Below are 12,387 nucleotides of genomic sequence, written 5' to 3' on the forward strand. Positions count from 1 at the left end.
CTATCAATGGCTGGCGACGCCTGTGCATATTAATTGTGGGCCATTTTCACGCCGTCTGCGGGGGCCAAAGGCATCCAAAGCCAGCAGAAGGCGGCCAAAGGATGCGGTTCTCTCCCGGCGCCTGCGTCCTGCGCGCTTGTGCCAGTGGCCCAGTGCCACGAGTTGCATGCCACTCCGAAAGCGATTCCGAGTCCGAAACTGAATCCCCAACCGAGCTGTAATAGGAGCCACCAGCATCCGGAGACGCAGCGTGTGCCAGTTGGAATTGGTGCGTCGAGGCGAGTGGACGCGCTGGCGGATGAGCGATATCCAGGCGAACATTGCGTATACGTCGTGTGTGCCGTGCGAGCCCTCGGCTGTGGTTGTGTGTGTGTGAAGTGAGCTGAGGAGCGCTGGTTAGCTCGAGAGGCCCGTTAATTGTGCGCTTGACGTTCCGGCTTTGGCCGTGCGAACTGCAAACCGCTTTCAAGGGCCGCCCGTCAATAAATTATAATGTCCTAATGCCCAATACCTAATACCCGACGTCTAATACCCATTGACAGCGCAGGCCGCGTTGGCGGGCCGTGAATAAAATATCAAAAGCATTTTGGGCCCCGAGCCCTGGCTGTTGTTATCATCAGCGAGTGAGCAAAGGCCATATTCCCGTGTGCCGATGCTTAAGTTGATTTTATGTTTCGCATCTCGGCTAGCTCACACATCCCATGGCCACCCAGCACCCCCTGGAATTTATTAAATATTCAGCGTTTATACGCAACAACACAGGAGTCGTTGCTCTTGTTTTCGCCCTTTGCTCCCATTTTTTCAGTCCCTTGGTTTCTTTTTCGAGATATCTCAAGCTGCGAAGCAAAACAATCCTAATGTACATTGACAGCGTGGTCGAAGCGCCAGCCAAGCAAATCCTATCCACACATTCGCCCAGCGGGCTTAGCGAGTCATGTTTACTTAATGGATACGCCAGGCAACTATTAAGTGCTCCGCCAGCCCCCTGCACTTCTTCTTGCTTACCATCTAAGCAGATATTAGATTTGATATGGCCATGTCAGTTAGCCACATTATCTGTCTGTGCATTAAAGCCCAGATTCGGAGATTAAGAGCACCCTGGTCTTGAGCCATTATGCGTACTTAGCATCACTCGCGAAAGCGACTGCCCCGAATTAGCCCCAGAAATTGTAATTTGACTGTCCCCGGGGGCAGAAGGCACAACCTGCATTGGGGACACCTTCGGGGCTCTACCCCTTCCCGCAGGACAACAAAGGAATTCCGCGGAAGAACTCGCTCTGGCCAGATTCCTTTGCTTTCCCTTTAATTTCAATGCGTATCTTCCGGCTGCAGGACACCGGCGAAAAGGCGGCACGCAGGTGAGAGAAGTAAGGACACAGCCCGAGGCCAAAGACAAGGGAACGAAAAGAATTAAGCAGCGCGGAGGAGCGGGTGGGAGTCACAGACACCGCCAGCGGGCGGTCCAAGGAGCCAACTTCATTTACGTCTGAAACGCAGTTGAAATAAACGACTTCACGACACTGGCGGATTTCCTAAAAAGTAAGTTGAGCCTATGCCACCACCTGTCAGTCTCATCCACCACCCCGGCCACCGCCCACTAGCCGCCGCCCACCCTTCACACCCTTCCCGTTCCCCGATCCGGCATTCCTCACCTGCCTGTCCAGCTCATTAGGGTTGGGAACCGGGGAAAGCTTAAAAAGTAAAAAAGCGGGAAACAAAGTAAGAATAAAGTAACACTTTCCATTATGACAATTAAAGTATAAAGATTCGGGATACTTATTAACAATTAGTTGTATATGGAACATATTAAATGGCTTAAACAATTTTGATACAATATAACTTCAACTTCCAATAAATATTTATCTCTCACTTAGTATCTCTATAACTATCATTATTAAGTAACTAATAAAATGGTACTGTAATGCTCAACCGCCGTTTAATGTCAGAATACAAATACTTTCAGAAATTACTTTTTCCAAGGAAATGATATGAAACTGCCCTCAAGTACATACCTAATTAAATTCTAGTTAACTTAATAAAACAAAGCTGAACAACTCAGATACAATATTATTAAGCCTTTTGCTTAAAGGAAACACAATTAAATTAAACTCATTTAAACAAATCATTCAGCCTGACAGAGTCCCACGCATCGTCCAACTCTGTTGCCGGGTTGGTATGTGCCCCAATTGAAAAAGGTTTGCTTTCTGCCGGACGCCAAAAATACGTACTCGTCCTTCTTAGCCAGATCGTTGACGCCCAACAAGTATTGTTATCCACTGTTGAGCTTCCCCTTGAAATCAGAAACCTCTTGTCCATCGTGAAAGGTAGCTAGATGATCGTCCTTCTGACGGCGGTCCTTTTTATCACTATGATATTTCATATTTTTAGATTTCTCGATGTAAAGCAACCTTGTGCTTTCCAATTTATCCAGTTTTTTGCCTTTGCTTTGAGAGCCTTTCAGATAGTTTTCTATCTTAGACTGCGTGCTTCCAGTGTTTCGTTAAGTGCAACACTCTGAGAGTTCCATTGGTTGCTCACAACCTGATCATGCTAAGATTTACAGCCACTAAATGCGACAATGGTTGATCCATTGATTTTATATTCTGGCGTTAATTTTCTGACGCATTGTATTTCACTGTGAGGGACATAATTGGGACGGTTCTTATCTGAGTAATCCACTGTATTTTTATTGTGACTTAATCAATTTTCAGTGGTAATATTTACATTTTGTAGCTGAGCTATGTAACAAAATTAAAAGGTTGTTAAACAAACACAGTTTAATTCTTCCCTTCAAACAATTTTGTTCTCAAATTGAGAGCACTGATACAAAAATGTATTTGCAAAGTTTTTAGGATCGAATGTTCCTAAGTCAAGAACAATGTACTTGAATATTTCTCGACTAATGCGACTATTGTGTGTTGCACCTATTTAAAGGTACATTTACTTTGAAGTTGGTTCAGTGAAGGGAATCTGATAGGCGGGTCGCTCGAGTGCAGCGCTCTTTCTTGTGTTTATCCCGAAAGCGGATGTGCTTCTGGCACTCGCATTCCGCCCATCTGAGCCAAGTTGCCGCATTCCAAGTCGTTTCCTTCCGCCTTTCTTCCACCTCCTGGCAACTGGATATTTACAATTGTCGAGGGCGGCTAATTAAATTGCACAGCGTGCGCATAAATAAGCAGCCGCAATTCTTTTGGCCTACTATTCGTTTGTGCTGCATCCACGGTCGCCATTGAGGATCCACAATCCAGAATACCGCGTCCGGATGCAACTGGCAGCACTGCATGTGGCATGTGGCAAGTGGCGAGCGGAAGGGAAAGGGCTTCCTCGGGCGGAATGGCAACAGCTGGCGGCGCAGAAATATTAAAAGTTTTTACCTACGGCTTCCTGCTTCCTGCCAGCTGCCACATGCCACATCCACATCCTCGCTTGGTTGCTGGGCGGAGCAGAGCCCGTACTCGACATCCAAACCGAAAAATGTCACACAAATATGGACCAAAGCGATTTATGTGCACCAGCTCAGTTGTGACAATGCCAGCCATGCAAATTCACGCTTGGCCAGCCGAATGTGCATTAGACAATAATTCTGTGCTGGGATGCAACCCCTATGCCATGCCAAAAATGTTGCAGAAATGGCTGTAATGCGGAGGAGCATTAAATAAAAACCGAAAATAAAATTATGTTTATTTTCCCTCGCTTTCCTCGCCCTGCTCCGTCTGTACAGAATGTGTGTGTGTGTGGCTTCTGGAGGAGGTCTTCAAAAACTTGCCAACGACACAAGAAACTTTCCCTTGAAGCACTCTCCAAATTATGCTTTTCCTTCTTGTTTTCCTTATGGGGAAAACTTGCTTACACCGAATTCAAGAGACGTTAACAACGTTTTCCCCGGGCAGGGGCCTGGAAAAGCGGGGGAAAGCTGGTCGTTCGTATTTATATACAAGCTCCACGAGCTGCGATAAGCAAAGGAGACCAGATTCAGATGGGACAAAGATATTTGACTATGAGGGAACAAACAATGTCGGGCGATTCAATTACATAGTTTCTGAATATGGGGACTCTGGCATCGTTATTGTCCTTGGCCATTGTGACATTAAAGGATACTAGAGCATCTAAGTTGGATTTTTATTGTGGGGCTGCATCTTATTAGTTGGAATGCGTGCAGTATGGATAATGGCTCAGGCTCTATTTTATTTTCTAATGTCATGGACATTAATAACTCTTTAAAATATACGGGATAAAAGTATTTAAGTTATTGTTTTTGCATACATATTTTATTAAGTTCGAAGTTTTAATATATTCTTCATTTTGGTAATACTACGAAAAAGTATAATATAAGTATAAGAGATTGTCACAAAAACGCCAATTTTTCAACATTATCCGTATTACCGTTTGGCGTTTTTAATTATCCATTTGTCAAGGCCTTTAGGGTTTGATGATTGAACACCAGGACTTGGAGCTTCCACCAAAAGTACACATACACGAGGGAAAACACTTGACACACAGCCAAGCAAACGCTATCGCTTCGTGCTTATCGCCAAACGCATCTCAGCAGCAGCAGAAAAGCGTAGGAAAAGCGCTGGAAAAGGGGGGAAAAGCTGGGGGAAACGAAGGGAAAGCGGGGGAAATTCGTGTGCGACAGTTTGCCATTGTACTGTGCCAAATTGTTAATGCTCAGCATTCCCGACTCGCCTGCTCCTTTTGGCTGCTACAGGCTCTTATTGTTCTTGGCATTATCATCGTATCGTCGTCATCGCCGTTACTCTCCTATTCTCCTACTTTTCCACATTTTTATTTTATTTTCTGAGCGGTTTTCCTTTTTTTTCTTGTTTTCCGTCTGTTGGGAGAAAATTTAATGCTCCTGGTGGCGTCTGGCGGTCGCGGCGCCAAAGTTTCTTTATGACCTCTGCTCCGGAGACCTAAATATGTATCCTATGCCACACACAGTAGCCAGCCCACATGGCTGTGTGGGTGAATTGATTGATAAGGTTGCTGTGAACAAAACAAAAAACAGGGCAGTGGAAATAGCTCTGCTGGTGTCGCCACAGTTTATGACGTTTGCCAGATTACGCATACGCAGTGCTGGCATTCGAAGATTACGCATACGCAGCGTTGACAGGGCGAAGGCGAAGGCGACGGCGACGGCGAATGGGACATTCAAATGCAGCCAATCCGCCCACCAGAACCGAAGGAGGTTCGGGAAAGTTGAAGCTGCCGGCGGCGGAAAACTGGGGAAGCTGGGAAACTTTGGCCATAAAACGAACGGGCAGAACCGCAAAGCGTTTGCTTAGCTATCCCCGCCAGCATCTCGCAAACTTTCCGCTTTAATTCCACTTTGCCACTGTCTTTCCCTTTGCCGCTGCCGTCGCCTTTGCATTTGCCTCATTTTTAAGCAAATATTGTGGCAGACTTACACACAGCCACGTCCATATGGCATGTGTGCCTGGGATTGCCGCCGGCTTATTTGCTCCTCCACATGTGACCAGACCATGCCAGACTCGTTTTGCATGGCCGAGAAGAACTTGGGCTGGCCAACAACACTGTTGCAGCGAGGACGTCAACAAGGCTGCCAATAAAAAACATTCAACTAATTTGAAGCGCGTTGAAAGTTTTACGAAGCTCGGGGCCCCGAGTTATGTGCAACTAATTACGTGCGTTACATTGTGCGAATAATGGCTGGGTTGGCTCCCTCTTACTATATGCGCACATATCTGGTAATTGCCTTTGCTTTTTTATTGCCCCCGGGGTGTCGGGGGCCTAATGACCATAGGCGTGCTCCGCTTTTGACCACCGTCACCAGGGCCATCAAACGGCGCAGAAACTTGGGGCAAGTTCTTCACACTAATCTTTTTTATAGGCCATGAGGATTGCCAGTTGTGTACGCAACAAATTTGACATTAAAAATGAGCATAAAAGTGGAGATAAATCTAGGCAGGTTAGCGAAATTGCTGGGATTACAGGGCACTGAGAAGAGTGGTATAAAATGATGAGCTTCCTGCACAGGTATGCGTTTCTTAACCACCCCAATATATAATTTACAATCCATTTTATCTGATCAACAAAGCCCGAAACACATATTACAGAACTTATCAAAATGTAAGAAAACCTTGGTAAAATCCAAAGATTGTTTTAAGTATACTTAAGGCTTCTTTGGGCTCTTTATAAACAATTCATTAAGTTAAGTCAAATCCGAACGGGTCTTGGGACTAACCTTTTTCTCAAATCCCTCTAGGATGAATGACATGGTGCTGGTAAGTATGTTGTCCATGGACATGTCCATCTTCTCCTGCAGCTGCAGCATAATGTTGAGGAAATTATCTCGCTGTTGCGTGGGGTTCTTCTGTCTCAGGGTGTTGCACCTTGAGATGGTGTCCAGAAAGAACTCCTCCGCTTACTTGTTGAAGAAGGCAACGCTGTAGAACTAAAAAAGCAGTACTTCTAAAGTTATCAAAATCTATGAAATCATTACAGAAGACCTAAATATTAAAGTATAAATCGAAATGCCCAGCTCCTTTTTAATATTTATCCCTATCAATATTTAAGGGTCCCTGGAGGTCTCGAGGGGTTGAAATGCAGAGAGAAAATACAGGACTTGTGGCATATTCCTGTATTTCAAAGACCCCAAGACAAGCAGCATAGTTTCTCGGTTTGTCGGTTTTGTCTTCTCAGTGCCCATCAATATCAATGTCGATCGGATGGGACGTACCTTGTGGCCAGATTGATGTTAATTGTCTGGCTTTTCCTTTACTGCATACTTTTTGGCAGTCAATTGAGGGGTGGTGAAAACCGGAGGAGGAGCAGAGGAGGGTTTTCCGCTCTGCGACAGCGAGTTTATGACACGAGTGTAATATAACTCATATTGTACCGAAAATTTTAATGCCGCCTGAAAAATAACTCCCAATAAATAATCCTTAATGCCCTGTGTGTGTGTGTGTGGGGTGCTGTGCGGGTGGGTGAATGTGTGGCTTGTGCCACCACCCACTCGTGTTGTTTTATGCGGTGTAACCGCACCACATACAACCTAGGTGGTTGGACGAGGCCATCATGTCCTGACAGTATTATGACGTGGCTTGTCGCCTGCTCCTAACTGGGAATCTCTGCCCGTGACATGGACTTTAAAGCAGGAAAATGGGAAAAGGCAAAAGGGAGAGAGCTTTCCCGGGGAAAACAAAGCGAAGGGAAAATGAAACATGGCCGCGACAAATTTGTCAACACAAGGGTGTCCAGATGAAATAAATTGCCATGTTTTTGTTCCATTTATTCTCTTCCTTTCTCTTTATTATTTATTGTATGGGGACATGTTATTAATTAAGCCGTTCCACGGGCCTCCAGTTTGCACCAGAACAGTTCCCGCGGCATCAGTCGGAAGCCGGCGATGCTGGCCATCATGTCCGTCGTGGTGCGATCCGTGGGCTTCAGGCGGTAGCGCAGGAGCAGCTGGAAGATCAGCGACTTGACCTCCATGAGCGCCATCCGGGTGCCAATGCAGCTGCGCTGACCCACGCCGAAAGGCAAGTAGGTGAACTGCCTGATCTCGTGCTTGTGCTCCTCGTCGAAGCGCTCGGGTCGGAATTCTTCGGGCTGCGGGAAGTTTTCGGGATCGTGGTGCAGCGCCATCACGGGAATGTGCACCAGGTCGTCCTCGCGCAGCTGGAGCACCACCTGGCCCTCCTCGTCCTTTAGCTGGTAGTCAGCTGAGCACATCCTGTCCAGGACAAAGGCCGGTGGCCACTTTCTCAGCGACTCGGAGACCACGCAGTCCAGGTACTTCATGCCCATCAGGGTGTCGTAGTCGAGTGGCCTATCGCCCAGCTCCTCCTTCACGGCCAGGATCTCTTCGAACAGCTTCTCCTGCACCTCGGGGTTCATCAACAGCTCGTAGCTGGTGAAGCTCAGACAGGTGGCCACCGTTTCAAAGCCCGCCGAGAAGAACAAGAGGCACTGGGCCAGCAGGTCCTCGTCGTTGAACTCGGCTCGCTCCTCCTGGACTCCACTGCCCTTGGAACCCTCTTGATCCGCCTTGTACTGTTGCTGGGCCTCCATCAGCAGGTGGATCATATCCGGTCGCACGATGCTGTGCTCCTTGCGATACTTCATGGCATCGAAGACCAGCTTCTTGAAGTAGTCCACGTTGTTCATGTCCATCACGGGGACTCGCAGGGCCTGAAGGTTAGAAAGGGATATTATAAATAAAAAGAGTTACCATTAAATAATTAATTTTTCCCATTATCATGATAAAAATATTCTATCATATCGTATCATATCCTACCTTCATCAATTTGGGCATCAGAATATACAACATAACTTTGAGGCTGCCCCAGAAACTGAACTCCGAGATGCGCTGGCCAATGGAGAAGAACTCGTTGTTGGGGTCCTTGAAGGAGTTCACCTGGATGCCAAAGGCAGCGGTTGCTATCACGTCGTTGGTGTAGCGCGTGAAGAAGTCCTTCAGCTCCAGCTCCGAACTGCCCTCATCCAGCTGGCGCTGCAGGTAGTCCACGGCCTCCACATTGCAGTAGTGGATCAGCTCGAACATCTGGCGGATCTTCAGACTCGTAAAGGTGGGCGTCAGGGTGCTACGCATCTGCTTCCAGCGACGATCCCGCAGACTGAGCAAACTCCTGGACATGATACTGGTGTCGTCGGGTCCATCACTGATGCCCTTGCGGTGATTGGCGAAGGTGTCGAAGCTCTTGATGCCCACTTGGCGGATGAGTTCTGGATCGGCCAGATAGTACAGGGGATCGCGCAGGTTGTAGACTCCATAGACCTTGTGCCGCTTGAGTCGCAAATGCATGTCAATGCTGGGGATCAAAACGGAAAAGATTATATAATTGGCGGAGTTCTAAGCGTTCTTTACTTACCTGTGCTTTATATACGAATCCTGGCCCATTAGCACCGGCCAGGTTATATTACCCAGCAGTGGAGTGGGCTTCTCGTGGGCCACGCCCCTTTTCAGGAAGTAGCCGAAGGTGTAGACGGACCATTTGTACAGCAGCAAGCCGATGAAGGCCACGAATATCAGCAGCTCCACGAAAACCATGTCGGAATTTCGGGGATTAGGTTAGGGAGTAGGGGGCTCTGGGCTCTACTATCCAGAGGGTGCTTCCAAAGTTCCAGAGAGCGTCTTCGCCAGTCAACAGCCGAAACGCCACTGAAGTAAACAAAACGCGCTCTTTGTTTATATATAGCGCATTTCAGATAGAGATACATAGAACCGGCAAAACGTTCGGAGGTATGGATGAATGTATCTGAGAGAGAAAAAAAAACGAAAACATTAAGAGAGCGGGTTTGCTTATCAATTAGCATTCCAAGTCACATGCATAGGAAAAGAGTTCTACCTATAAGAACTACAAACATTGTATTAATGCAAAGTTTATAACCACATCAGCTTTGCAATATTTCGCCTCTTTATGAAATGATATAGTAAACAAATAAAGTCATTAACGATCTATAAATAGATCTGGAAAAAGCATTAGATATTTTTTGGCCACTCACAAACTGGATTAAAGCCAAAGAGATAACTGAAATCAGATAGATGGAAATTATGTAGATAGATAATTAGATAGGAAATGTATTACTTTGTTCCTATTAAACACTGTATCCATAATTTAAGGAGTATGTTTATGTATGGTAAAATTCCATCAGCATCTGCGACTAGATTCGGTTTCCATCCCAGATGAACTTGGCATTCGGCATGTCATGCCTAATCTCATTGGCATAAACTAATTTCAACATTAATCCCCTTAAGTGACTCAACTATTTATTATAAAGGACTTAGCGACGACAGCGCGGGAGTGGGGGAGCTGGGGCTGGCTTAAGGAGCGGAGGGACCTACGTGCCTGGGACCTTCCTCCAGAAGCGACCTCAAACTCAGACTCAAGCTGAAACCGAAAGGGAGCTTCTGTCACTTACTGCATCCTACACTGGGGAATATACGATTCCATTATCCAATCCATTACACCATGTTTATTAGTTTTACAAATGACATATCTTAACTATTTTAAGTATATTCTACTTTGAAAAGATTGCTCAAAACTCTTTCAGAGTTTTAACCCAGTTTAAAGCTTTTCAAGTGTCAAAAAGGGCTTTGCCCTTTGATATTTATAAATTATTTAAAATTAAAGGACATTTGAATACTACAAGCTGATATTAAGATCTACAAACAGTCACCCCTTTTCTCCAAGTGTCGGCGAAACCTTCTGAGGTGTGCACACTACCATAATTTTGTGCGTTTGAGTGGTGTAAGCATAATGAAATTGCTTGGAGTTTGCAGGTTGGAAAAGTTTAGTGTGCCGACTGGCATCTAACGTCTAGCTCACTCAAATGCGAGAGGTCCTGTGCGAAGAGGTCCTTGGGCAGGCAGCTCACGTCCCGACCAAATGACAAAATTTGCTTGCATTTAGTGAGCGGCTAACGGGAAGTTATTGCACTGCTTGCCAGGACGCAGGACGAAGGACGCGGGCCAAAAAGGACGGCGGCGCCAGAAGCCAGCAAATCGGATGGCAGGCAAAAATCCCCTTTGATTCAGCGGTCAGCAAGGAATATCAAATGAGTGCAAAATCAATCTCTTCTCGTCCTCATCAGCTCCATTGCTCGTCCGCCTTGTTTTTGTGAATTAAATCTTTCTTCCGTTGTTACTGCTACGCCGTGCCAGTGGCTTAGTCCGAAGGGGCTCAGAGCATTAAGTTTTAAATTAAGATATATCTTGAAAAAAATATTTCAACTTTTAACAGGGTATAAGGGATTGGTAATAGATTAAATGACTAAAATCTGAAAATCTTTGAGGCAGATGAATTTAAATTCAGTTAATTAATAATATATTCATAAAGAAAAGTGCTTCCGCTTTCGAAACATTTGTACCGAATGGTACACTCATTATTTTTATGAGTAATGACTTCCATTCTACACTGTACGTGTGCCGGCAGAGGTTGAACAGTGTCATTTTCCAAGCCCTGCTAATGGTCCTCTACCAATCGCTGTTCTAAAAAATGTAAGCAGTTTAGTACAAATTTAAGAGGTTTCAGTTCCTGATAATATTTTCGAACTTCCGTGAACCCCTGGAAAATGAACCGCTTCTACGCCCCTGATCTGATCCATCTTTTTTGTTCTCGCTGGATATCAAATGTGTTTACATTGGCAGAAATCGGGAGGAGACGGCGAAAGTAGTGGGGTGCCGAGTGGAAAGAAGCAAAATGGCCAAGTACTCGAAGTCGTTTTTGTGCACTTCATTGGCAAGCCATGGGCGTGGGGTTGGGTGTGAGTTTGGGTCCGGGCCATTTGAATGGTTTGTCCTCGGATTCGACCTCGTCCTTGGCTTTGTTGTCTGTTTTCGCTTCCCCTTCCCCTGGCCGTTGGAACTCAAGTGCGGCTCCTCTTTGATGTCCGGCCAAATAGCCAAAGTCAATGTTTTGACATTCTGACTCTAATTAGGCCAAAATGTTGTGTTTTCTCTAATCAAACGGATAATAACGGTAGTCAGCTCTCGCGGCCGTGCACACAAGCGCAAACATTTGCCCATTATAAGTATCTGTGTGCGATTTGGAGTGCCCAGAGCGGTGTGCACGTGGTGGGAGGGCCCTACCTCGGCATACTTCCTGCATTCCACGACGTTTTCCCACCCACTTTCACCCAAGTGGCAGCAGCAGGCCGCAAGGAAAGTTGAAATGAGAGAATACAACTGGAAAAAAGTGAGTTTATGCCGACGAAGATACAAATACTCTCCGCATAACTAACTCTAGATATCTGCATAAAAAGCAATGAAGTTTAAAAAAAGAAAAGATGTGTACTCCAACATCAACTTTATTTGACCTTTTGCATATAATTAAAACTCTATTACAATTCAATTTTCCTGAGGCTGACAAATGAAATACGTAATAGGTGAACAACCATAATCGTGCATTTTGTAATTAACGAGTCCCACGCAGCGCTCCTTGTCATCCTTGCCATCGGGTTGGGAATCGCTCCAATTGAAAAATGTTTGATTTCTTCCAGTCGCCAAAGATACGTACTCGCCCCTTTTAGCCAGATCGTTGATGCCCAGCCAGTATAGATAGTTGTCTTTGAGCTTCCCTTTCATAGCAGATACCTCCTGGTCATTGTGAAAGGTTGCTAGATGGCCGTTCATCGCACGACAGGCATTTTCAGCATCGATATAATTAAGGCCTTTTGAGTTTTCGATGTAAAGCAACCTAGTGCCGATTCGCTCATACTTCGAATAATCTTTGTTCGATATAGCCTTGGGTAGGGGTTTCGCAGGCTCTACTTGTTGCCCTCCGACGTCGTCTATTAAGGTCTTCAATTTACTTTCCATATTTAACATTGCCTCCTTCAAACCTCCTACCGCTTTCAATAATTTGCTTTCCAATTTATCCAATTTTTCGCTGTGGACTT

The 12,387-nt window shown here is 45.7% G+C and overlaps 2 protein-coding genes across 5 annotated transcripts in view; one reads left to right on the forward strand and one right to left on the reverse strand.

Annotated features, from left to right (window-relative positions):
- Nucleotides 1-279: 279 nt before the first annotated feature.
- The window catches only part of LOC108022552 (uncharacterized), a 30,459-nt gene continuing 18,351 nt past the window's right edge, over nucleotides 280-12,387 (forward strand). Inside the window, exons 1-2 of one of the 4 annotated variants that reach the window (XM_050888260.1) lie at nucleotides 280-377; nucleotides 1,333-1,539. The gene's annotated coding sequence lies outside the window, so the exon portion shown is untranslated. Of the gene's footprint in view, nucleotides 1,540-12,387 lie in introns of all 4 variants that reach the window. The other 3 variants (XM_050888259.1, XM_050888261.1, XR_007764127.1) reach the window with 3 other exon arrangements.
- LOC108022549 (cytochrome P450 9c1) lies at nucleotides 7,249-9,138 on the reverse strand. The gene is made up of 3 exons (XM_017091533.3): nucleotides 8,859-9,138; nucleotides 8,264-8,798; nucleotides 7,249-8,157 (listed from the first exon to the last, which is right to left on the reverse strand). Exons 1-3 carry the CDS (start codon nucleotides 9,035-9,037, stop codon nucleotides 7,303-7,305), a joined length of 1,569 nt encoding a protein of 522 aa, XP_016947022.1. The 5' UTR covers nucleotides 9,038-9,138; the 3' UTR covers nucleotides 7,249-7,302.

The sequence above is a fragment of the Drosophila biarmipes genome, chromosome 2R (assembly GCF_025231255.1).
Source record: "Drosophila biarmipes strain raj3 chromosome 2R, RU_DBia_V1.1, whole genome shotgun sequence".
NCBI lineage: Eukaryota > Metazoa > Arthropoda > Insecta > Diptera > Drosophilidae > Drosophila > Drosophila biarmipes.

What these genes read in the sequence shown, in the direction of transcription:
- LOC108022549 (XM_017091533.3), bottom strand. Translation starts at nt 9,037, where the DNA reads ATGGTTTTCGTGGAGCTGCTGATATTCGTGGCCTTCATCGGCTTGCTG. An exon ending in GATTCGTATATAAAGCACAG is followed by an intron (nt 8,799 to 8,858) that starts GTAAGTAAAGAA and finishes TTTGATCCCCAG; the next exon opens with CATTGACATGCATTTGCGAC. An exon ending in TGATGCCCAAATTGATGAAG is followed by an intron (nt 8,158 to 8,263) that starts GTAGGATATGAT and finishes TCTAACCTTCAG; the next exon opens with GCCCTGCGAGTCCCCGTGAT.